General features: G+C 43.5%; 1 protein-coding gene across 1 annotated transcript in view; it reads left to right on the top strand.

Moving 5' to 3' along the window:
* Nucleotides 1-495: 495 nt before the first annotated feature.
* Nucleotides 496-25370, top strand: part of FMO4 (flavin containing dimethylaniline monoxygenase 4) — a 38278-nt gene continuing 13403 nt past the window's right edge. The window contains exons 1-5 of the mRNA XM_040263526.1: nucleotides 496-798; nucleotides 5213-5352; nucleotides 10197-10385; nucleotides 11010-11172; nucleotides 24490-24632. Coding sequence (XP_040119460.1) covers nucleotides 5221-5352; nucleotides 10197-10385; nucleotides 11010-11172; nucleotides 24490-24632 — 627 coding nt within the window. The 5' untranslated portion in view covers nucleotides 496-798; nucleotides 5213-5220. The remainder of the gene's footprint in view (nucleotides 799-5212; nucleotides 5353-10196; nucleotides 10386-11009; nucleotides 11173-24489; nucleotides 24633-25370) is intronic.

Raw genomic sequence — 25370 nt, 5'->3', positions numbered from 1 at the left:
CGCTTCAGTCGTGTCCGACTCTGTGCGACCCCATAGACGGCAGCCCACCAGGCTCCCCCGTCCCTGGAATTCTCCAGGCAACAACACTGGAGTGGCTTGCCGTTTCCTTCTCCAATGCATGAAAGTGAAAAGTGAAAGTCAAGTCGCTCAGTCGTGTCTGACTCTTCGCGATGCATGGACTACAGCCTTCCAGGCTCCTCCATCCATGGGATTTTCCAGGCAAGAGTACTGGAGTTGGGTGCCATTGCCTTCTCCTATGCACAGTTCCTATAATAGTTCAAGAGACTAATTCTCAAGAGTCACAATTTAGTTAAGCAGAACGCCCAATTCACCGGAGATTGTGGTTTGGGGTGATTTGGCGCCCTCTAAAGGCTACCGTGAGAAGAGCAGTCGCTTACCACGTGCTCCCCTTTAAGTTTAGAGCTCCGTCGGAACTGTGACGTTTAGGAGGGTGGGCGAAAGGGGCAGAAGTCGCTTGTGGCTTTCCAATCCGACAACTGTATTCTAAGTCGTCATTGAGCTCTCCGTCGAGATCACGGAAGTTTCAACTGGTGCCCTACACAACTTTTTTTTCCCTCAGCGAGTATATTGCCTGTCATCAGCATGATAGGAAAAACGGCAGTTTTTGTTTTAAACCGAGAGCACTTTGATTAAAGTCAACATTCCTTTATTTTTTTTATTTTCTTTTAGAGCAAACAGTTTGCGTTTGGAATTTTTTTTTTTTTTTAAAGACAAACACTGTCTTTGGCTATTGGCTTTGAGAAATAATTTGTAAAAGTACCTCTCTGTGCCAACAAGGTAAGTGTCCTGGATTTTTTTTCTTTTAATGGGGAAATGTTTCCAGAAGCTGCTTTCACAGAGGGTAAATATTCCCCTTGGTGAGTGCATTCCTTAGAGCTAAGTGTGATCCTCTCTTTGGAGAGTCTCTTGATTAAGGTTAAGGCAGCAGAATTAGGGAGAAAACCAGGAATCAAAGGAACTTCTTAAGGAAACAAAAAGTTATACTGTAGGGAGAAGCCACCCAGAAGGAAGATGTGATGAGAATAACAGAATTGTGGGACTGTCTGTGATTCCAGGCTCCTTTCTGATTTCATCTTTTGGATGAGATGGAATTACCTGTCACTGAGAAACACAAAATATTCCACAAGTGTCACGTTCAGAAATACGGTAGCAAAGGAAGAACACTGGTAGAGTGATATAATAAGAAATATAAACAGATCGAAGTCCATGCTATGCTATGCATGCTAAGTCGCTTCAGTCGTGCCCGACTCTATGCGACCCCATGGACAGCAGCCCAGCAGGCTCCTCTGTCCACAGAACTCTCCAGGCAAGAATACTGGAGTGGGTTGCCATTTCCTTCTCCAAGGGATCTTCCCAACCCAGAAATCAAACCCAGGTCTCCTGCACTGCAGGCAGATTCTTTACCAACTGAGCTACAAGGGAAGCTCAATGGTCGATAATTGTTATTAATAACATTTGAAGAACACATTTAAGTCAGTCTTTTGCAAAGAATGATTCTAAAGAAAGCAAAAAAACCCAACTTTGGTTCAGTTGCTCCCTTCACAAAGTTGAGTTTATTCTCACCCTGAGTTTAGATTCCAGCCCTAAGCAGAATCCAACCCTAACCCCTGCCTTTGCTTCTTTGTAAGTTTTAAATCTGATATAATTTCAAACTTATACACAGACGTTTCACAAATGCATCAAAGGACCCAAGTTCAGAGAACATTTTGTCCATATTCGCCAGCTGTTAGTGTTTGCCACCTTCTGTACTATTGTTCCCCTCTTCCTCTGTATTTACATAAATCATAATCAGCTGTATGATTGGCTAATCATCCAAGTCTCTCCATGTCTCAAAAATGACTGCTACATTTTATGGGGTGTCAGGTATGGGATAGGGTTTTCCTGTTGTTCAAAAATCCAACTCAGTTGATTAGGGCTTCTTCTACTAAGGAAATAAATATCAGCAACCTTTGACCTACAATGGACCTTAAGATTATAGCACACTCTTATAGTTTACAAAGAGCTTAGCAGTACTGTGTCCTCCCGGCCCGTCAAACCTGCAGTATTTTCCCCTGCCTTTCAATTTACATCTATTTGGGGCATCAATTATTTGGCACTTGGGTGTTTTTGCTCAGGAAAAACACAGCCTAGTATGTGTCTCTAGGTAGGTCTCCAGGCATAGATAAGCAGCCCAAGAGTGTCTGTAAGCATTTGTACCCAGAGCATGCTGCTATTACAGGACATATTGCCTGATATCATGTGTGTCAGCCCCTGTCTATACAGTAGCATCTTCTTGTGGACAGTCGTTGGGTCTGTATTTATTACTGTTATTTAGTCACTGATCCCTAATCATTCTGGGGGCCCCCAAACTTGGTATCTGCCCTTAGAGTTACACCGAGTGTATGTGTGGAGTGAATTAATTTGCAGTCTATTCACTGCAGCACATTTTGCATTTTAACCAGATCACTTAACAACTATTTCTTTCATCTTATTATTGCAAAAACACAGCACAGTGAGATCTGCTAATTCCAGACTTCTCCCTCTTGCCCTAGAAATGTATGTGTTATCGGTGGAGGCCATTTATTTCTGATTAAAAGCTATCTAGACCTTTTACTCCCCAGTCCAAAGGAAGCCATAGGTGTGTTTGCCTGTGTGTTTCCAAACTTGTTGATAAATTTTATCTGTGTGAGATGTCTTCTCCAGAAAGAAGAGAGGAAAGGAGGGAAGAGTTAGGGAAGTGGGAAATGAATCCTAAGTAAATATTTGGTGGTAGACAGTTTTGTGTGATTATTATCACAGTTTCAGACTCAAACAATCCTTCCGTGCGACTTTGTTTCTTATTTGCAAACAGTAAATCTTAAAGTGTGTAAGCGGGTTGTTTGGGGAGCACATGGCTCGTCAGTTGCAGAGACAGAGTTCAAACCCAGTTCTGCTGCCTCCAGAGTCCATTCTTACTGCAGACTACTCAACTCTTTCAAAATCAAAAAGAGACTCCTAAATAAACCAAAAGTCTCGAGGGGGAACAGTGTAAATTTTGCTGTAAATAATGAAGCCAGGCAAGAAGTTCTCAACCTTACAAAGAGCGGGATGGCAAGTAAGATTTTGAAACAGGCAAGCCTGGAAAAGCCCTCTGATGCTGCAAGTCCCTGTGTCCTCCTCTGGAACCAGGTAAGTCTGAGGGGTCCAAGGGCTCAGAAGTCTTCTTCTGCCCTCTGTAAAGTCATTAAATTAACTCCCTTTGTCTTGTGCCGAGGGGTTATTTTTTATTTTTTTCCCAGAGCTTTTCCCTTTCTCACTTGTATTAACCATACCTCTTTATTTTCTAATTTTTGATGCTTTGACAGTTAAGGCCTTGCTGATGCCAATGGGACTGCTGCTCCCAGGCTTAGGCAGTTCCTTGAGGTAGTAAACAGCCCTCCTGGGAGGGTGACTTTTTGAATGCAAACCAACCAATCCAGAGCCCATTCCCCCCAATCACCTCCTTTACTGACACTCAGTCTTCTTGTGCCTGAGGATTCTGATTTGGCTAGAGAGAAACTGCAAAGCCCTGAGGACAAACCCCCCACCACAAACCCAACCAGAAAGCATGGCAGAAAACCTGAGCTCAAATTAGGGAAGAGCCTCAGTAGCAGGAATCATGGCACACTTCAGACTCTCATCCCAGTGAGATGTGCACATCCAGACTCATACTCAGATACCTAGAGTCTCTCTCGACTCAGCCTCTTACTAGCAGCCTGGCCTTAAGTCATGTTCAAAGACTCAGCAGTTACACCTGAGTCCACCTAACACTTCAAAGCCCTCCATGGAAAGCCATATAGCAGATTCTAGAGACCAAGATGAGATCACATGGAAATGGGGGTGTTATCCTTGTCAGGAAAGATTAGAGGAAGCACAGTGTCATGAGAATTTATACCAGGCTTTTAAAATTATAGTTTTGGGCATATGCGATATCAACATACATTTTTCTTTGATCAGATGGGTTAACACTAAGTTAATTCCAGCAAATCAGGTTTACGTCACATGGAGGGCTTTGAACTGTCAGGTGGACTCAGGTGTAACTGCTGAGTCTTTGAACATGACTTAAGGCCAGGCTGCTAGTAAGAGGCTGAGTCGAGAGAGACTCTAGGTATCTGAGTATGAGTCTGGATGTGCACATCTCACTGGGATGAGAGTCTGAAGTGTGCCATGATTCCTGCTACTGAGGCTCTTCCCTAATTTGAGCTCAGGTTTTCTGCCATGCTTTCTGGTTGGGTTTGTGGTGGGGGGTTTGTCCTCAGGGCTTTGCAGCTTCTCTCTAGCCAAATCAGAATCCTCAGGCACAAGAAGAGTGCGTGTCAGTAAAGGGGGTGATTGGGAGAAATGGGCTCTGGATTGGTTGGTTTACATTCAAAAAGTCACCCTCCCAGTTCTGTATTATGGTCAGTCAAGCTTTCATTGTTCAAAGTTAAGAACTTCCCCTCAATTCATGTAGTATCTTTTTTGCTGGCAGGGCATGACCCATGACTAGCTACTCTTTAGGACTTTAGATGCTTTGAATAAAAATGAACATTTTTGCTGGTTGCAGTTCCTAGGATTTTCGGAGGGTTAGCTGATAGCAAAGTGTTTTTAATACTAAGGGAATATAAAATCTTAAGGGGATCAAGACCTTTTACTCCTCAATCCAAAGGCAGCAACAGGTGTGTCTACCTATGTGTTCCCAAATGTTGATAAATTTTATCTGGGAGAGCTGCCTTTTCCAGAAAGGAGAGAGGAAAGGAGGAGTCATTAGGGAAGTGGGAAACGAATGCTGACTAAATATTTGGTGCTAGGTCTTGGCTTAACTAGCTAATAAGAGCAAAATTTAACTGAGTACTTACTGTGTAGCAGACACACTTCTACAACCTTTCCAACATATCTCTGTCATTTAATTTCAGGACAATGCCTATTTTAGATAGGCATTGTTATTTCTACTCTCATTGTACTGATGAAAAAACTGAGGCACAGAAAGGATAAAAAAAACTAGCCCAAGATCATCCTGTAAATTTAAATGAAGCCAGCATCCAAACTGAAACAGTCTGATTTCAGAGCCCTCATATTTAGCCAAAATATAATTCTGCCTCAGCTCAGAGACAAAAGGAGGGTATCTATACCATTGTGAAAGTTGAATTCTGTGACAAGGGCTCCCTTCTAGCCTTGTCATATAAAGAAGCTCTGCTTAATCTGTATCATACAGAACACACCATGGCCAAGCGAGTTGCAGTGATCGGAGCTGGTGTGAGTGGCCTGTCCTCCATCAAATGCTGCTTAGATGAACACCTGGAGCCCATCTGCTTTGAAAGAAGTAATGACATCGGCGGACTATGGAAGTTTACTGTGCGTAGTTCATACCCTCCCACCTCCACCAACCATAATCTGGCCATTTGCTTTGTCCCTGCCCAGGCATGGTGGCTGTAGTCTATTTGGTGATCATTAAGAGCTTCCCAGGTTGCTCAGTGGTAAAGAATCCGCTTGCCAAAGAGAGAGATGAGGGTTCGATCCCTGGGTCAGAGAAGATCCCCCAGAGAAGGAAATGGCAATCCACGCCAGTATTCTGCCTGGGAAATCCCATGGACAGAGGAGCCTGATGGGCTGTAGTCCATGGGGTCTCAAAAGCGGTGGACATGACTGAACACACATGCATGGTGATCGTTAAGGGAGCTGCTCATCGCAGCATCACAGCTTTGTGTATGGAGTTGTGCTGACCCCACACAGGATGCAGTCTGATAGGTGATGAACTTGGAGAATCGGCAGGGTAGGGGCAAGAGAATTTGGAGGAAAGAGGAAGAAAGAGTTAAGTCTGATACACAAACATAGGATTGAATGTTACAATGATTTCTGGACCATGAACATTCTAAGACAAAGTAGCAGAGTATCACACTGGGTAAGCTGAATGTCATTGATGAATGTCAAGCAGATGGCACCTTAAGAAGGACAGAAGTTGGCATCAGGGGGTGGAGCCCCAGCCCCAAGGCGTTGTTCATGTCTTCTGGAAGAGAATTGCCAAGGGAGAGGCAAGAATCTAGACCTTGTTAGGTCTAGGGGGTAGTTTTTACATTATCAGAAGAAGAGCCCAGGCACTATTTCTCTTCTTAAGAGTGGAATGTGCAGCCCAGGGTGTATGTTCAAAGGTTGTTGCTGAGTCATGAAAGACACCAAGATTCTTGGCCTTCAGAGGAGAGGAATTCAATCCGGGGCCAGCGATGAGGCTTGATTGCTCAGAGCTTTTGTGTGATAAAGTGTTATTAAAGTATAAAAGAGAGAGAGAAAGCTTCTGACATAGACAGCAGAAGGGGGAAGAAAGAGTGCCCCCTGCTAGTCTTTAGCAGGAAGTTATATAGCTACTAGCAGGTTGCTAGTGAGAGAAAGGAAATGTCTCAAAACTCAGAGACTGGCACCAGGCCCCTTACCCACAACAGGCATTTTGAGATAACACTGGCACAAGGTGAGTTGTCCCAGGCCATAAAATGATTGGCATGAATCTTGAAGAAAGGCAAGTGAATACATAGCAAATTCTAAGCAAATACGTAGTTTCATTAACATAGCTTAAGAGAATATTTACATGAATAAAACATACTGGTTCTGAGCCTTAGGTAAACCTACTTGAAGAAAGAGTCTAGGGTAAATATAGTTCATTAACATAACTTAAGAAAAATATTTCCATAAGAAAAACGCGTTGGTTAGCTCAAGGTTTGAAAAAAGTTAAGTTCAGGTGGAAACAGGTGTCTTCATGGCAACACAAAATTTTAAAGGAAATCTTTCTATTTTGTATAGAGAAAGGAAAAAAATCTGACTTGTGTAGTTTGTTTCCTCCTGCCACTTAAGAGAGAGATAAAAGACGTTTGACATTTGCAGCCTGTTTCCTCCATTTGGAGACCCCTAGCCTTCCTACCTGCTACCTTCTCACACATGCCTCTGGCCAGAATTGGTCCTGGTTACTGGGAATATCAGGGTCTTCAGTGGGAATAAAGGGATCTGCCCCTGGTAGGGTATAAGGTGTCAAAAGATGGAGGCCCAAGTAGCACGTGCTTCAGGGGGAAGAAAAGAGCAGCATTTGACAGGAGCTCAGGGCTGAGGGGGTACTTTACACTGGTATGAATGAGGGAAGCCTGCATGGAGGAAGTGGCATTTGCCAGTCTGGATGGATGGTGAAGAAAACAGAATAAGCAAATGTATGTAAATGATCACAACTCTAGGATTATAGTGTACTGTGCTGTGCTTAGTCGCTCAGTCATGTCCGACTCTTTGTGACCCTATCGACTGTAGCATGCCAGGCTCCTCTGTCCATGGGGATTCTCCAGTCAAGAATACTGGAGTGGATTGCCATGCTCTCCTCCAGGGAACTTTCCAACCCAGGGATCGAACTCAGGTCTCCCGCATTGCAGGCAGATTCTTTACCACTAGGGAAAGAATTTTCTGAGCCACTAGGGAAACCCATAGTATACTAGGAAAAAAAAATTATTATTTTTTTTCTTGTATACTGTGGGCCTCATCAAGCCACCAAATGTCAGTATGGAAGAAAATATTTGGTCTGGTTTGTGTACTTTTCTGCTATTTGACCCTATTGTTGCAGGAAGGGGGACCCCTTCCAGGGCCCGAAACTGGGCTCTTGTCTAACACTCGGAAATGAATTGTCCAAGGAGACACATCTGCTGACAAAGCAAGAGATTTTATTGGGAAAGGGCACCCGGGTGGAGAGCTGTAGGGTAAGAGAATCCAGGAGAACAGCTCTGCCACGTGGCTCGCAGTCTCAGGTTTTATGGTGATAGGATTAGTTTCCGGGTGGTCTTTGGCCAATCACTTTAATTCAGAGTCTTTCCTGGCGGCGCACGCATCGCTCAGCCAAGATGGATGCTAGCAAGAGGGATCCTGGGAAGTGGACGGACACGCAGTGTCTCCTTTCGGGAGAAAGACTTCAGGGAGACTTGTAGCCAGGTAGCCGGTTGCCTAGTTTTATAAAAAGTAAAGTTGCAGTTACTAGCTTCCAGCAGACATTGTTTTGAGAATGGTGGCATCCAAGCCTGACACAACTCAGCAACTAGGCAACTCTTCTGGTTGGTGGTGGCTTATTAGTTCCGTATTCCTTATCAGGATCTCCTGTCATAAAACAACTCTTGCAAATGGTTACTATGGTGCCTGGCCAGGGTGGGCAGTTTCAATCAGTGTGCTTCCCCTGACACTGTGGTTGGCTTGGTTTCCTTCTCCTATTATAAAGTGATATAAACTAATTTTAGAAAATAATATTGCTACTGTATAGCACAGAGAACTCTACTCGATGTTCTGTAGTGACCTAAATAGGAAGGAAACTGAGAGAAGAGTGGGTGTATGTGTATATAGGACTGATTCAGTTTGCTGTACAGCAGAAACTGACACAACATTGTAAAGCAACTATACTCCAATAAAAAATAAATTTAAAAATAAAATATAATACTGAGTTAAACAAAAGAAAAAATACAGGACTTCCCTTCCAGTCCAATGATTCAGACTTCATACTTCCACTGCAAGGGGCATGGGTTCATTCCCTGGTTGGGAAACTAAGATCCTATATGCCATGAGGCAGGGCCAAAAAGAAAAGAAAAAATATAAATTAAATATAATATCAATACTCATGAGCACTAAATAAATTAGCACTATTTAAATTTTGATGTAATTTCTTTCAGTCATACACATTTTTTTTTTTTTCAAAAACGCAATGGTAATATTCATTTTCATTCATTCAAGTATTTGTGATGTCCCTCTCCCAGGACACACAGGGAAAGAGAGAGACAGGGCCCCAACCCTCCTTAGAATCTAGTGGGGAACAGAAACTGTAAACAGATCATTGCAATGCAGTGTAATCAATTCTGTGCTCAAAGTTCAGGGTACTAGGTTGGGGCAGCAAGTACGATAGCTGCCTTGTGAAGATCTATAGGGTTATGGAAGGCTTCTTAGAGAATGTGATAGCAAAGAAAGAGACTTGAAGAAGAAATAAGAGATTAGCGTTGAACAAGTTCATTGGTGTCCTTAATATAGGTCTTTTTGTTTTGTTTTTGGATGGCAAAGACCAAGGTAAGACAGGGAGTTGAGGAGTCCAGGAGAAAACAGAGGCTGTCAGTGTGTGATGACCCCTTCATGAAGACTGAGATGAGAGAGAGACATGGTTGTAAGAGGATATTGTTGTAGCCACACATTCCGGGAAACAAACTCACTCAGAAGGACAATGCAGTGGTGGAGTGCGGGTTATTACACTGGCGGGCCCAAGGCAGAGTCTCCTCTTAGCCAAGGACCCCGACCAGTTTCTGTGAAAACCTTATATACCCTAAGTGTCCGTGCCCAAACCCACCTCCCCAAATTCCCTGAAACTAGTCTGAACAAAGGAAAAGAAAGATACAATCAAAGTTAACCTGTGGTTCATATGCCTTAAGCCTAGGTAATTAACAGTGGACCATTATCAATAGGCCTGTGGTCATAGCCCAGTAAGCATAATAGAATGTACGATTCTAATCAGTTACACAGTTGATTAGGGTATTCTTTCAGGCATGGAGAGTCTAGGTATGAACCCTGGGAGTCTTCCATCCCGGGATCTGGTTTTCCAGTTGGTATTTCGTTTCCATAGATACTGGGCATATAGCTCAAGTCCACAGTCCACCCTAAGATGGAGGCCTGCCTTCAAGATGGAGCCTGTTCTGTTTCCTCCTTCAATATAAGTTGAAAGGGGGGTGAGGGGTGTTTTGAAAATTTGAGTCTTCAGTATTTTAAGTGTGGATGGGAAAGACTTAATAAAGAGAGAGTGGCTGAATCTATACATAGACAATAACTAGAAAACTTTGTGAGGCATTCCTTAAGCAAAGGCAAGAAGAAAAGGCTCAGAACCTGAGAGGAGGGAGTAATCATGCAAGGGAAGAAGGAGAAGATAAGCAAGATGGACCATGGGCCCAGGTTCATGGATCTGTTTAAAGACAGTGTTAGTCCTGCAGAGCCCTGTTATATGTTGTTAGCTTCTTTGTAGTTTGATGAAGATATTATATTTAACAATTCCAATCCCACCAGTGATTTTTTATATCTATAGCAAGGGGATCCAAAGCTGAATTTTCCAGAAACTCTTTGGAATGACATGTGGAATGCTAGCTGCTCGTGATCTCTGTTCTCTTCCTCCTAGCCCCCTCAGCCCACCCCATCAAATTAACTGTGCTTTTTCACAGGAAACTTCTAACGATGGGATGACTAGGGTCTACAAGTCACTAGTGACGAATGTCTGCAAAGAAATGTCATGTTACAGCGACTTCCCTTTCCAAGAAGATTATCCTAATTTCATGAACCAAGAAAAATTTTGGAACTACCTCCAAGAGTTTGCTGAGCACTTTGACCTTCTGAAATACATTCAATTTAAGGTAAGACAGCTTGGGTTATGGAAGGTTAATGAATAGGAGCTGGCCCATTCACCAATCTAATTGAAATGGGATGCCTAAGAAAACTTCTTCCTAATTTTCTCTCTATACGAATAAGGCAGATAATAATCCTGCTGTTCATGTTTTACTGAAGTCACTAAAATACTGAATTTCCTGGTTCCTTTTCTAAATCCAAAGTCTCATTCAGGATGAAATTTAGAATATTTTTCAGAGGAAAGGAAAACTAGATTTTGTTCATGAAACCCATTGGAAAGAAATAACTAGAAGTCTGAACCACAGAAACTATAATGGGTCAAAACTCATTTTCCTAAATTTTTCCAACATTCAGTATTTTAACTCATCTTCTTCTCACCAGAAATAAAAACTGAATGTTTCTTCCTTGCAGTGAAGTCATTCAGATGTTTTGGGTCCTAATCTTTATGACCACTTTTGAGACTTTGCACAAGTTATTTAACTTCTCTAGGGAGAAGATAAACCAATATCGAAAGGCCTTCTAACATGAGACTCACTTGACCCACTTGAAATAACAAACATGGTTACCATACAGTCATTGCATGAAGTCCCGAGATGACTGGTGGAAAACAAGTGTCTGTCTTTTGCTTTCAGACCACCGTGTGCAGCATAACAAAGCGTCCTGACTTCTCTGAAACTGGTCAATGGGATGTTGTCACAGAGACAGAGGGGAGGCAGGACAGAGCTGTCTTTGATGCTGTCATGGTTTGCACTGGACACTTCCTGAATCCCCGTTTACCTCTGGAGTCATTTCCTGGTGAGTCATTTCTATTTGAAACCATGCCTGCTCTTCCGGGTTCTACTAGAAGTTACTGATTTGTAATTGGAAATATTTTCTCGTGATTCTAGACAACTTTACGTTCACCTTCAAAAATAATATGCACCAAATAACTTTGAAAGACTGAAGTACTATACAGGTGTCAGGGTTTATTATGTACTTATAAATATAAATGCTGATGTTATCATTTAAGTTTTATCATGCCTGTCTGATTCAAGTTTAGTGATCACATAGGGCTCAAAACCATCAGATCTGTCATGAAAAAGGATAGGCTTTGAATTTTATCATTAAATTACAGGTCATTTGAATCAGAAGTGAACTGAAATTCAATAGCTTAAAGGAAGTGACAGTATAAGGAAATTCTACAAAATCTTTTTTAGGAACTAGCCCAGAAATTACACATATAAAGAAATATTGTCACCCTTCAAGACAGTCATTTCAGACTTCCCAAGTTGTCCAGTGGTTGGGAATCTGCCTGCCAAAGCAGGGGAATGGATTTGATCCCTGCTCCAGGAATATCCCATGTGCTGCGGGGCAACTGAAAGCCCACACACCACAACCACTGAAGCCCATGCATCTAGAGCCCAGGCTCCACAACAAGTGAAGCCACTGCAATGAGAAGCCTGTGCACTGCATCTAGATAGCAGCCACTCTCACCACAACTAGAGAAAGCCCACCTGCAGCAATGAAGACCCAGCACAGCCAAAAATAAAATTAATTAATTTTTTTAAAAAATCATCACAATAATAATCCATCCACCTCCTAAACTATCCACACAAAGCAGTTTTAGAAATTTCCCTTTGTAAATGTTTTTGATTCAATAGCACATTCTTTTTAATGTACTCACAATTGGCAAAACTCCATCTTTTGAGGTCAAATGAGGATTACCAAAATGTAGCAAAGCTACTCTTCTGTTACTTATAAGTGGCTCTAAAGACAGTGGAGTATGAATTTTTGAAACTTCTCTGAGGAATGAAAAGAACTTTTAAAAAAGGAAGATGTAAAGAACAAAGTTTGCAAGCCTTAGCCAATAAAATATGAAATAAATCTGATGAACATAATCTCAAATTAACAAGATATTCTATTTTTTAAATGTGTTAGGGATCGAGGGAGACTTCAATATATAATTTTGCAAAGAAGCAATGTTGTAAATGGTGGGCCAGCTTCAGGCTTGCTGTTAATCTAGGGGCTCTACAGACAATCATCTGCTACTAAAGGAATATATAACTGCTGACTCATAACAATGTTTCTATGGGGAAAACTTTAATGACCTCAGAGAGGTAGGGGAGGAATTATTGTAATAGAAATATTGAGGTCCACCTCTGCTACTGCTGCTGCTGCTAAATCGCTTCAGTCATGTCCGACTCTGTGCAACCCCACAGACAGCAGCCCACCAGGCTCCCCCGTCCCTGGGATTTTCCAGGCAAGAGTACCGAAGTGGGGTGCCATTGCCTTCTCCGAGGTCCCCCTCTATTTTGCCCTAAAACCCAGATATTGGCGAAGGAAGAAACTCACACATACAGATTTTAGAGACTTGTCCTGAGAGGGGTTTTGGTTTATATCCAGACTTTAGAAGAGTCTGTTACATGGAACAGCAGGACAGATAATCCCAATTTCCTCCATGTTTCCAGAGTGAGGTACCTTGGTGAATGGATATGGTGTAAGGTTTCTGGGAAGTTCCGGTTTGCTGAGTCACACACAACTCAGCGACCAAACAGTAACAACAATGGTTCCCTGCAGACAATGGCCCTGGATAAGTAGCATTTAGCATGATGGTTATGAACAAAGTTCTGGATCCAGACAGTGGTGCTATTTGCATAATCTTGGATAAACATAACCTGCCTAAGCCTCAGCAAAGTGGAAATACAAATTCCCACTTCAGAATATTGATGAGGATTAAATGTGAAATATAGCCCCAAAGGAAAAAATAACCCAAAATATTGCACATAGTTGGTGAATGGCAGGCAGAAACAGAATGTAAATCTGTTTCCTGTATGCAGATTCTATGATTTGACAACTGATACAACAGGGCCTCTTCATACCTGGGCTAGACCAATACAACCATGAGACCCTAAAATCTAATAAATAATTTTGGCTCCTTCTTGGGTCCTTCAAAACATTATATGACAAACATGATTGTTTCCCAGAACATTGGCTTTGCTTTATTACTGTTGTTGCTCTTGTTTTAGATATTTTAAAATACCAAGGGAGAAAAAAGGGGTGGGATGAACTGGGAGATTGAAATTGACATATATACACTATTGATACTATATATTAAATAGATAATTAATGAGAACCTACTGCATAGCTCAGGGAACTCTCCTCTTACTTTCTGCTCTGTCGTGACTTAAATGGGAAGGAAATCCAAAAAGGAGGGGTATATGTATAGTTGATTTGGGCTTCCCAGGGGACACTAGTGGTAAAGAACCCGCATGCCAATGCAGGAGATATAAGAGACATGGGTTCTATCCCTGGGTCAGGAAGATCCCGGAGGAAGGCATGGCAACCCACTCCAGTATTCTTGCCTGGGAAGTTCCACGGACAGAGGAGCCTGCCCCTCAGTTCATGGGGCAACTGAGCGACTTTCACATGACGTGACATAGCTGATTCACTTTGCTGTAAGGTAGAAGCTAACAACATTGTAAAGCAACTATACTCCAATAAAAAGTTTTATAAAACAAAATTTAAAAATAAAACAGTATAATACAGAGCCTACAATAAACTCTCTGTAAACAACAGCTACCACTGTTATGAATCATGTCCTTTTTGGTAAGTTATTATCCACTATCTGAAAACTGCTTGAAAGAAACATGTGATTCCCCAGATTAAGAAGTGTTTCTCCCTCTTAGTTAAGTTATAACCCTGGCCTCAGTATAACCTCAGAGAGCTGGATCCTCCCAGAGCCCACACAGGGATCACAGGACAGGAAGCACAAAGTCCAGCTCTGCAGGTCACCTCTCATCATCTTTCTCTCTCTCACACTCAGAAGTTGTGTAAGAGTGACTCTTTAAACACACATCAGTTGTAATCATTAATTACAGATTAATGATCACAAATGCCTAGTTATATTTAATCAAGTATTAACAAGTGTCGTTGAACTTTGTCAGTGGTGTACATGGACTTCAAATGCCTGGTCTTCCTTCTGCTAAGGTAGTCGCTAAGCATTTTCCAACACATAACATTAGGGGGATAAGTATAAGATGAATAAACCACAGTAGCAAAGTACTCCAGAGATATTTGGTGACAAGGCAAACCAAGCCTTACACCCCTCAGCAGACCCCCTTTTTCTGAATTAGTAGTTTTGTTTTACCAAATAGATTCCTTTGGAGGGAAGGGCAATGCATTATTGACATAATCATTGATTTAGAATTAGCTACGCATGCTACACTTTTTCTTCGGTGCCCTACTTAAGTAGGCAGTTATGGAGAATCTATTATTCGAAAAGCATTGTGTTAGATACATACAAAATCTATGAACCAAGGTCAAGCCTTCAGCAAGCTTCTCTCCAGCCAAACCCCAGTAAATGGCTTGAAGCCCCACTCTCTAATGCATTTGGGGCACAGGCTTTTCCCTCTTCTTGAAACTCTCTAGTGCTTCCCTTTTCAAATTCCTAATCATCTTTCTAATGGCATTCTTTGGTAAAAAAAATTCCCCTCCTCCAGGATGCCTGCCCTGGTTCAGTCCAGGCTGATGCCCATGGGAGCCATTGTAACACCTCCTGTTCTGTGAAGCAGTATAGTAGCATTCTTGTCAGCTGAGCCCCAGGGGCAGATGACCTGACTTCTCCAGGCACTGCTACTTACTGTATGGCCGTGAGCAAGTTGCTTAACCTCTCTGTGTCATTTTCTCAGCATTAGTAAAACTGAATCATAATATTGTTCACTTTGTAGGGTTGTTGTGAGGTTTAAATTAATTAACATATATAAAGTCCTTAGCAGAGTGTCTGGGACTTGCTAGTAAGGGCTGAATAAATACTAGTTATCTATTGTCTATTTACCTATTTCTTGCTCAAGGATGAACTCCTTGAGCTTATAGACTGCCTTTTATCCTCACATCTCCTAAGCCTAAAACAGGGAACAGTGCCTTGAGTTGTACAATGTTGAAAGTAAAGGTAATGTAAGGTACAGTTATTAACCAATTGTGTTTTGTCTCGTAACTTGCCTGCAGGACTCATCTGTCGGGCTTGTCCTCCTGCCCTTGGTTGCAATTGCAGGCTATTCCCACCAATTTTCTCCTCACTCTCAAATAATAAAAAGTCCTCTGTCATCTTTTTTTTTTTTAATTTTTATTTTTTATCTTTGCCACATAGCATGCAGAATCTTAGTTCCTTAACCAGGGACAGGGATCAAACCCATGCCCCCTGTAGTGAAAGCAGAGTCCTAACCACTGGACCTCCAGGGAATTCCCCCAACTTCTCAATTTTATAACTGAAATATTCTATGTTGTGTAATAGTAAAAACTTGCAGTTACCTGTAATGGTGAGGTTTCTCCCCTTCCTCAGCCAGTGCCTGCTTTGTGCTGACTGTGGCCGTGGGAAAGAGATGGTATGCTTGCCTACTCTCTTCCTCTGACTGTTCCTCTCTGTTCCTCTCTGACTCTCTTCCTCCTGCAAGTCCTTTGCCCACCTGCTCCAGTCTCTGGCACTTCCAGAACTAAAGTCAGGGGAAGGACATGAAGAAGTACAGGGGCAGGAAAGTTCTTTATTGACTAGCACCCTCAGGCCTCGGGGGTGTTTGAGATCCATGCTTTGTGGGGTTCTCTCCAAGGCTCTGCTCCAGAGACTAGCCAGCCCCACTACTAGGGATCTCTCAGTGCAGCCCCTGATAATAGACCAAGCACTCTGGGGCTGCCCAGTTGACAAGTCCTTCATCCTAGCTTCTCCCCAGGTCATCTCCATACAAACTAGGTTAAGGTCTCATTGTCAGTCCAGATGGCTACCATGTGCAAAGTCCCTTTAAACTGCCATCAGACAGGCTCTCTCCTATATAACTTATCTGGTCCACATGAAACATGCATTCCACACTGTCAGCATTTAAAAGAAAAACTTGTTACCAGTGCAGCAAGTTTTACCACCACCTCTTGCAGGCAATTGCTGTCACGACCTGTCAAGCGTGGGCCACACACCAGTCTCTATGCTCCATAGATTCCAAGGGTCGAGGTCATACAGGGGTCTCCCGGAAGCCCCTCAAATCTGGCTTCATGTCAAGGGGACCGAAAATGCAACAGCGCTTTAAATCCTTTCCTGAAAGTCTCCTGTTTCCAACCTCTGGCCACTTCGACTCAATCCTTGAAAGTGAGTAAGAGGCTAAGGATGACAGAACTGGTCTGCATACACCTGTGCAAATTCTGCCTAGCTGGTTTAGCAGGGCCCTAGAAATGTGGCAACTATTGCATTTGGTTTTCAGCTTTGGGATCCTCAGCAGGCAAAGACTCCTAATTAAAATACTGTGTTTTATATAGTAGCTCTTCAATAAATGTAACTGAGTAAATGAATGAATCAGTGACTGGAGAATGATAAGGTGAGACAGTCTTATCTCTTTACATGAAAATTGCAAAAGTACTTGAAGTATTCGGGTGAGAGGCTGAGGAGTCCTCTAAAGTGCAGAGCCCCCCTTTCTGATTCTTTGTCACCTCACCCATCAGTGGGTCTGAAGCTCGCTGGCCCCATGGTTCTTGTTCCCTCTGCCACCTCTCATAATTTCCATTGCTGCATCTGTGACCACTGACCCTTTCTAACTGGTCCCCAAGAAGGGTCCTCCTGCCTGGTGTTGCTTGGAGCCTAGAGACCAAATTTGGTTCAGAAGCACAGGAGGCTTTACTCTTTGATTGCAGAATGGAAAGGAGTGCCATCTGGCTGCAGAGAATAGCTCTCCAGGAACAATCGATCATGGGCAGGACTGCTTTGTAGAGTTCTGTAATGGGGACGGGGTGGAGTTCTCGCCAGACAGGTGCAGGCGTGATGTTCACGCTCCAGCTCCAGATTGCAGGGCGCAGCAGCATTTCTGCACGAGGCCCACCACCGCCAACATTTTGAATTCAGTGACGTGCACATGCTTCTGCACACACCCCGGTGCTGAGGAATCTGCACAGTTTAGGAGTGTGTTAGTCGCTCACTCATGTCCAACTCTGTGTGACCCCCTGGACTGTAGCCTACCAGGCTCCTCTGGCCATGGGATTCTCCAGGCAAGAATACTGGAGTGGGGTGCCATGCCCTCCTCCAGGAGATCTTCCAGACCCAGGGGTCTCCCACATTGCAGGCAGATTCTTTACCATCTGAGCCACTGGGGAAACCCTTTTCATTCTAGGAGCTCAGGTCTAAAGGGCCAGGTGTGAGGCCTCTGCATGTGGCACCCTGTGAGCAAGTGACACTAGACTGAGCATAAAGGAGGAGAAAACGAGATTCGACTTTATCACCCAGAATGGGCTCTGCCAACCACACATCCCTCCTCTGTCTTTTGTCCTGTTCCTCATCCTTGAGAGGTATTAGGGGCTCAGGTCTGTCTTCTGTGATTGCTTCCTGTTAATTCCAGGCATCCTCACAACCCCGAGTAAAGGACCAGAGCTTCTTCCCAACTGCCTTTAGATGTGTTGATGGTCACCAGGCCTCAACCCTAACTGTTCGTATCACTGAGCGACAATTTGTCTAACCTTTTGGAGACAGAGGACACCAGACAATTTAACATACATGGCCCAAGTATTAGAAGAGCAAATTTTTCCTAATAATGCAAGTGTCTAGGTCTTTTGCCTGTAGGTAAGCATCCCCCAATGTGGAGGCTCATTTCTGTGGCCTCAGTTTTCCTGGCCATACTTTGTTGTTTTCCAGAAGAGAAGCTTCAGGTCAGAGAGAGGTTCAATTAAGTAGGCTGGGGGTGTCGGGGCGGGGGGTGGTCTGTTGCCCCAGGGTGTCCTTCTACAGGTTGGGGCTCGGGAACCTCTTCACTCAAGGGTGATGTGCCCACGGGGTGATTCCCTGCAATTTCAGGGCAGAGTGTGGGTGTTAGGATCACCAAGTGGGGTCTCTTCCACTTAGGACTGAGCTGATCTTACAGGCTGCTGGTTATCCAGCTTTTTAGGTGCACCCAGTCTCTTAACCAGAATGGGTAGAGAGCCAGGTCAGTGGGTGGGGTAATCACCTGGTTACCTACCTGGAGGGCATACTAGAGTTGTTCCGTTTCAAGTTAAGGTTTCCCTTCTTTGGGGCTGGGGCGGTGGTGGGAAGGGGGAGGCAGGGGAGTGGGGGGTCCCGGGCGCGGCGGGGCGGGCGCGGGGGGGTACTGGGTGGGTCTACCACACATGAGTTCAAATGCACTTAACTCTAATTTATCCCTTGGGGCTAACCACATAGGGAGTGGGCAATTGGAAGCTACATAATCCAGTTTTCTTGAGCTTCCTGACACAGCTTGGCTAAGGCCCATTTCAAGCTCTGTTTAGATCTTTCTACTCTCTCCAACAATTAAGGCCTCCAAGCTAAAAGCAGAATCTGCCCATGGCACTCATTATCCCTTTCATCATTTGAGACACAAGGACTGGATCATTATTGCTTAGAAAGGACCCTGGGAGCCCAAACCTAGGAATTACTTCTGTTAATAACGCTTCTGTGTGTGTATGCTCAGTTGCTCAGTCATGTCTGACTCTTTGCAGGCCCAGGGACTGAAGCCCGCCAGGCTCTTCTGTCCATGGAATTTTCCAGATAGGAATACTGGAGCAGGTTGCCATTTCCTACTCCAGGGGACATTCCTGACCCAGTGATTGAACCCACGTCTCTTGCCTCCTGCATTGGCAGGTGGATTCTTTACCACTAATGCCACCTGGGGAGCTGTAATCATGCTTCTATCCACCCAGAAAGAGAGTCTACTTGCACCAAGAGATAGCTGAAATTGCTGGGTACTCGCGCCATGACAGTGAAATCAGCCTGCCGGTCTTCCCCAGTATCTGTTCCTCTGGTCTGAACAGGCCTGATCTGGGGACCTCTGAGGGCTCTGGTGTTGGGGTTGTTCATTGTGCAGATAGGGCAGGTCTCAACTATCTGACTGATTATACTTCTCATGCCAGAAGTAACCATGAACTCAGAGAACCAAGTTTATACCCGGAGTGAGTGCCTTGATGAGCCCCCCTGATGGTTTGACAAGCTGCAGTTTGGGAAAAGAACTATTGCCTGTGTTCATTACCTAGCCAGCCATGGCCTCCTAGATCTCTAGTGAATCCCCATTTCAGGTGTGTCTAATTCTTCCTTTGTGCAGACTGAGGAATAATTGGATGGATCTGGCCTTTGAGGTATGGGGATGTGGGGGAATAGTTGCCAGGTTATTGGTTCTGGGTCTGCACTTCGGGCAATTGCACTCGTCTTGTTGTTTCCCTTTATTACCTCTGCATTCTTCTCTTGGTGACCGCTACAGTGAATCACTGCCATGTTTTTTGGAAGCTATACTGCTTCAATATGCTTAAGCCATTTTCACCTGTTTATTCTCTGCAGCAAACATGCCTCTTTCCTTCCAAATAGCCCCATGTGTGTAGGATGGCGTACACACCCTGGGATTCTGTGTGAACATCAAAGATCTTCCCCGTCCCAAAGGCTCCAGCAAGGCCTTTTTGACAGAACTCCCTGGGGTAGGCTTCTCGCCTCTAAGACATAGGCCTGGGAGGTCTCTGCCTATCCTGCCAGGCCTTTTCCTTCTCTCATAAAACTGCTCCTATCAATGAATCATTCCTCTTTGGCATGTGGGAGAGGCTCATTTCCTAGGTCAGGGCAACTGGAATAGATCATGTCTATGGCTTCTATATAATAATGCTCCAGGGGCCCTGGTTCTGTGGGTAGCAGGGTAGCAGGATTTAGCCTGTCAGTTTTTTATGATAACTACTGGATTGTCTAAAAGCATAGCCTGAACTTGAATTGACTTTCTGGGGACTAGCCAAAGTCTAAATCTGGTATGGAGTTCATACAGTGATCAGCTGACCAAATGTTAATTTTTCAGCTTCCTTTAGCCTGGTTATAGTAGCTGCTACTGCTGGGAGGCAAGGAAGCCACCTCTTAGCAGTTTGATCTAATTGTTTAGAGATACAAGCAACCACCTGAGGAAAACTGGTGTCCCCAGTTTTTGAGCAAATACCCCAAAGATGATTCCCTTTATCTTATGAATGTAAAGGTCAAAGAATTTAGCTAAATTTTAGAGAGCCAGAACAGGGGCCTGAAGTAATTGCATTTTCAGTTCTTGAAAGATCTTTTCACATTCTGACTTGCATTAAAAAAAAATCATCCTTTCTTTTTAATTTTTCGTAGAGTCCCAGCTATTAGACCACAGTTAGGAATCCAGATGTGGCAAAACCCAGCCATCCCTGGACAAACCCCTAAGCTGTCTTCTAGTTTTAGGAGGGGTGAGGCTGCCAGTGCTTTCTACACTTCTCTTACCTTCTGTAGGAATGAAGCCCAGGTAGGTCACCCTAGTGTGTAGTATTTGAGCCTTTTTCTTGGATACCTTATATCCTTTATCCCCCAGATGGCTCAAGGTGGTTACAGTATTTTTATCAAAGGCCTCCTCAGTAGGGCTGACGATCAGAATTTTGTCTACATTGGAGGACTGTTGGTGTAGATCTTTTAGGTCTTTAGTTAAAGTCTATCCAAAGATGGTGGAGGAATTTTTGACCCTTTAAGGCAGGACTGCCCAGCAGTATCATTGTTTTCAATACATGTAAAGCATCTTTAAAATCTGATACAGAATTCCAGGTCCCAGGGGACAGTAGAGTAGCCAGCAGTACGTAATATTAAAGACTCAATTCAGTTCAGTTCAGTCACTCAATCGTGTCCGACTCTTTGCGACCCCGTGAATCGCAGCATGCCAGGCCTCCCTGTCCATCACCAACTCCCGGAGTTCACTCAGATTCACGTCCATCGAGCCAGTGATGCCATCCAGCCATCTCATCCTGGGTCGTCCCCTTCTCCTCCTGCCCCCAATCTCTCCCAGCATCAAAGTCTTTTCCAGTGAGTCAACTCTTCGCATGAGGTGGTCAAAGTACTGGAGTTTGAGCTTCAGCATCATTCCTTCCAAAGAACACCCAGGACTGATCTTCAGAATGGACTGGCTGGATCTCCTTGCAGTCCAAGGGACTCTCAAGAGTCTTCTCCAACACCACAGTTCAAAAGCATCGATTCTTCAGCGCTCAGCCTTCTTCACAGTAGATGTGTATCCTTGGTGGCTTCACTGATTGCCCTGAGGTCCTGTACCATATGTTATTTCCCACTGGGTGTCTTTAGGAGGAGAATGGAGGTATTATATGCTGCTGCTGCTGTTGCTAGGTCGCTTCAATTGTGTCCAACTCTGTGCGACCCCGTAGACGGCAGCCCACTAGGCTCCCCTAAGGCATGTTCTAATAAGGCCGTGGACAGTTAGGCCATGTGACAGGGAAGTACCAAACAAGATTTCCCAATAGAGGGGGTACTGTTTTCTATTTGGCCATTTATACATACATTTTAGATGGATTATCATGCAACTGGCTCCTGCAGCTTATCCCACCCATCCCTGGGCTCAGACCTCAGATTTATTTCAAGGAGATTAACTTGCTCTGTCTGGGAAGGTTTGTCATCAGCCATTATTAATATTATCATCTTGTGCCCTTTGTCTAAGGGGACACCAATCTCCAATTTGTTTCCCATTAGGTGTATAGTAGCTCCCAATTTATTAAGGTATCCCTTCCTGGCAGGAGTATGGCGTGTGTGGGAACATACAGAAAGGAGTGGGTGAGCCTATGTTTGCCCACTTTACATTCTGATGGTCCTATGAATACCCATTCATGAGCCTTCCCTGATAATTCTACACATCTTGTGACTGAGTGTTCCGAATTTGATGTTCAGAACTGAGTAGGTAGCACCAGTGTCAACTCAGAATTTGACAGGCTTTCTCCCGCTGTCAAATGTCCACTGGGGCTCCTGGGGGTCAGCTGGAGTGCCAGCTTAGCAGCTCCCTGCCCCCATCATTCTTCTTTTGTTTGGCATTCCCGTCCCATGACTCAGGATAAGTGGTAGTATAGATTTGGAGGCATTACCTGAAGCACCCGAAGGAATGCCAAAGATTTTCTGTAGACACTTGATTGATTTCCCCAATCTTATTCCAGTGCACAGGTTTCTTTCCTACAGAAACACTCCTGAGTCAGGGGGTGATACTCAGAAACTTCCAGTTCTGCAGGTTGCACCCTAATGAGCTATCCTTCCATATGGCAGACATTTGGTTCCCCATAACTTAGATGTTCTGTTTTGGGTTTGTTTCAAACTATCAAGGGGAGCAGTTGAAGTGATTTGTTGGCACACAAATTCCACATGATTTGACATAAAGAGACTACAACTACTACTAAGACTTTCAGTTCAGGAAATTTGGAACCAGCACCAAACTGTTAATGGACTCCTCAAAAGACTAAAATGGGAGGTGTCAAAATGGCCTGGACTCCAATCTAACTGGGGGTTAGACTGACCCTTTTGAGTCAGTCCCCAACAATATTCCTGCCCCAAATCATTCAAGCCAATAAGAACGAGACCAAGTTAGATCAAAAGCAAAAGTAAGTTTTATTCTCTCATCAGAGAATGGAAATGTGTGAGACTGTGCTCTCAAAAACATCTTTCCCCAACAGGCCAGCTCTGGGGCTGCTTTATAGGTACCTCATCAGTAGGAAAGAGTGTGGAGTTCTTAAGGGTCAGGCACAGCCATGCTGCTCATGGCTCCAGATCATAGTGCCCAGTGCGGCATCTCTGCCCATGGTATCCTGCCACCATCTCGAATTGAGGCATCCTGCACAGCACTTCCGCACATGTTCTGCGGAGCTAAAGGATGAGGGACAGCCTTTTCACACTAGGAACTCTAGTCTGAAATGCTGGGTACAAGGCCTCTGCACAGGATAGCCTGTAATCAAATGAACCTAGACTAAGTACAAAGGAAAAGAAAAAGGTTAGACTTTATTACTCAGATTCTACTTTTATTTCTTGGGAATTGTTAATGGACTTTGCCAGTGACAGCCACCACTGTAAATAGCTCTGCTTCCACTGTTACGATTCTTAGTTTTCTATGAACCCACAATTTATGTCTGTTATAGATGCCAATAAGATAACTACCAAAAAAAAAAAGATCAAGAGAAGAAATATTTAGTAGCCCTTTTCATATACAGTATATAAATATCATAATAGTGATACTTCTACTGACAGTATTTGGAGCTTGAAAGATCAGTGAGAAATACAAATATAAATAACAAAAGAAGAAAGTATAAATAAGCATTCAGTTCAGTTCAGTTCAGTCGCTCAGTCGTGTACAACTCTTTGCGACCCCATGAATCGCAGCACGCCAGGCCTCCCTGTCCATCACCAACTCCCAGAGTTCACTCAGACTCACGTCCATTGAGTCCGTGACACCATCCAGCCATCTCATCCTCGGTCGTCCCCTTCTCCTCCTGCCCCCAATCCCTCCCAGCATCAGAGTCTTTTCCAATGAGTCAACTCTTCGCATGCAGTATAATTAAACAGTGAGTGTATGCGTGCATGCTCAGTTGTGTCCAACTCTTTGCAATGCCGTGAACTGTAGCACACCAGCTCCTCTTTCCATGAGATTTCCCAATACTGGAGTGGGTTGCCATTTCCTACTCCGGGGATCTGTCCAACCCAGGGACTGAACCCAAGTTGGCAGGTGGATTCTTTACCACTGAGCCACCTGGAAAGCTCAATAAGTGTGTGATAAAACACAAAGTAAAATAAACACTAAGTAACAAGAGTAATTACTCACATGAAAACATGCTACAAAATTTCTTTTTGCAAAAAAGGAGTTTTAATTCAATTTATAAATATATTATTAGTGTATTCATAAGTCACATGCTGATAGAATATACTGTTGGGTAAAATAAAGCATCAACAATTTATTGGGTTGTCCAGTAAGTTTGTTTGGGTTTTTCCATACAATCATACAGAAAAACCCAAATGAACTTGGCCAACCCAATGCTTCTTGTCTAGGATGTTCAGGGTCATGCATGAGATGTTTCTTATTATCGTCTACAGTAAGCTTGATTTCCCTAAGTAATTGCTTTGAAATGGAACACATAGAAATATAAGTTCTCCTATGTTTTTAACAAGGCATTTTGTACTGTACCAATATCTGGGCTCACAGAATCCAGTGGGCTAGCAGATGGTATACTGATTCTACTTCCTGCAATTGGCAGCAGAAGCAAAGGGCTGCCATGTTTCTGAGACGTCCCTTTTCCCAAAGATCCTATGCCTGCCAACCAAAGGAGTTATAACTCTAGATATTTCTGATCCCTCCTTCCCCTCAGGAATCCGTAGGTTTAAAGGCCAGATCCTACACAGCCAAGAGTACAAGATCCCAGCAGGCTTTCAGGGCAAACGCATCTTAGTGATCGGTCTTGGAAACACTGGAGGAGACATTGCAGTGGAGCTCAGTCGAACCGCAGCTCAGGTACACCATCTCTGAATCTGCACTCCGCCCCTAGATCACTTCTGCTGTCCGGAAAGTGGTATTCAAGGGTATAAAACACACTGGCCAAAATATGTGGAAATTATGTGGAACTGCTGAATTCCACATTTGCTAAATTATGTGGAAATAGGGTAAATGGGAAAAGAAAATCTTGAAAATCCATAAAGCCTTTTGTGATGCATGCTTTACACAACTGAACCATCTCCAAGAAGGGTTGAGGAAAACTGTATGGATGCCAAACCCCTTGGTATTTTTCAGAGGAGCTCCTGGAACAGGGTCAAATGGGCAAATTGCTCCGCCCACATCAACTACCTTTCTTTTACATACTCTCAGTAATTCTGGAAAAACTCCCACATACAAAGAGAAAGGGGAGTTTGTTTTCTCAACATCTCAATTAAGAGTCAGATTTATACTTTGTTTTGAGGTAAAAGCACCTCTTACTTTGCCCAAGATGTATACATAATGATTTTAGAAATCCCAAGCATAGGTACACCAATTAGAAATCGATTCCACTTTATCATAAGTTATAGGACAATGATTAGATGTGGAAATAATAGATTTTTATTTAATTCAGCTAAAATTGCTATCTTCAAACTCACTTTAAATTCCATATTATTTATGTAAAAAATTCCCAGATAAACAGTATGTCTCTACTATTCTGTATACATGATGAGAATATTTAACTGATATATAGATTAGTCAAAGTGATTTATGAAAACA

The sequence above is a fragment of the Oryx dammah genome, unplaced genomic scaffold, assembly GCF_014754425.2.
Source record: "Oryx dammah isolate SB20612 unplaced genomic scaffold, SCBI_Odam_1.1 HiC_scaffold_21, whole genome shotgun sequence".
Lineage (NCBI taxonomy): Eukaryota > Metazoa > Chordata > Mammalia > Artiodactyla > Bovidae > Oryx > Oryx dammah.
This window is presented reverse-complemented; position numbering and strand designations above follow the sequence as displayed.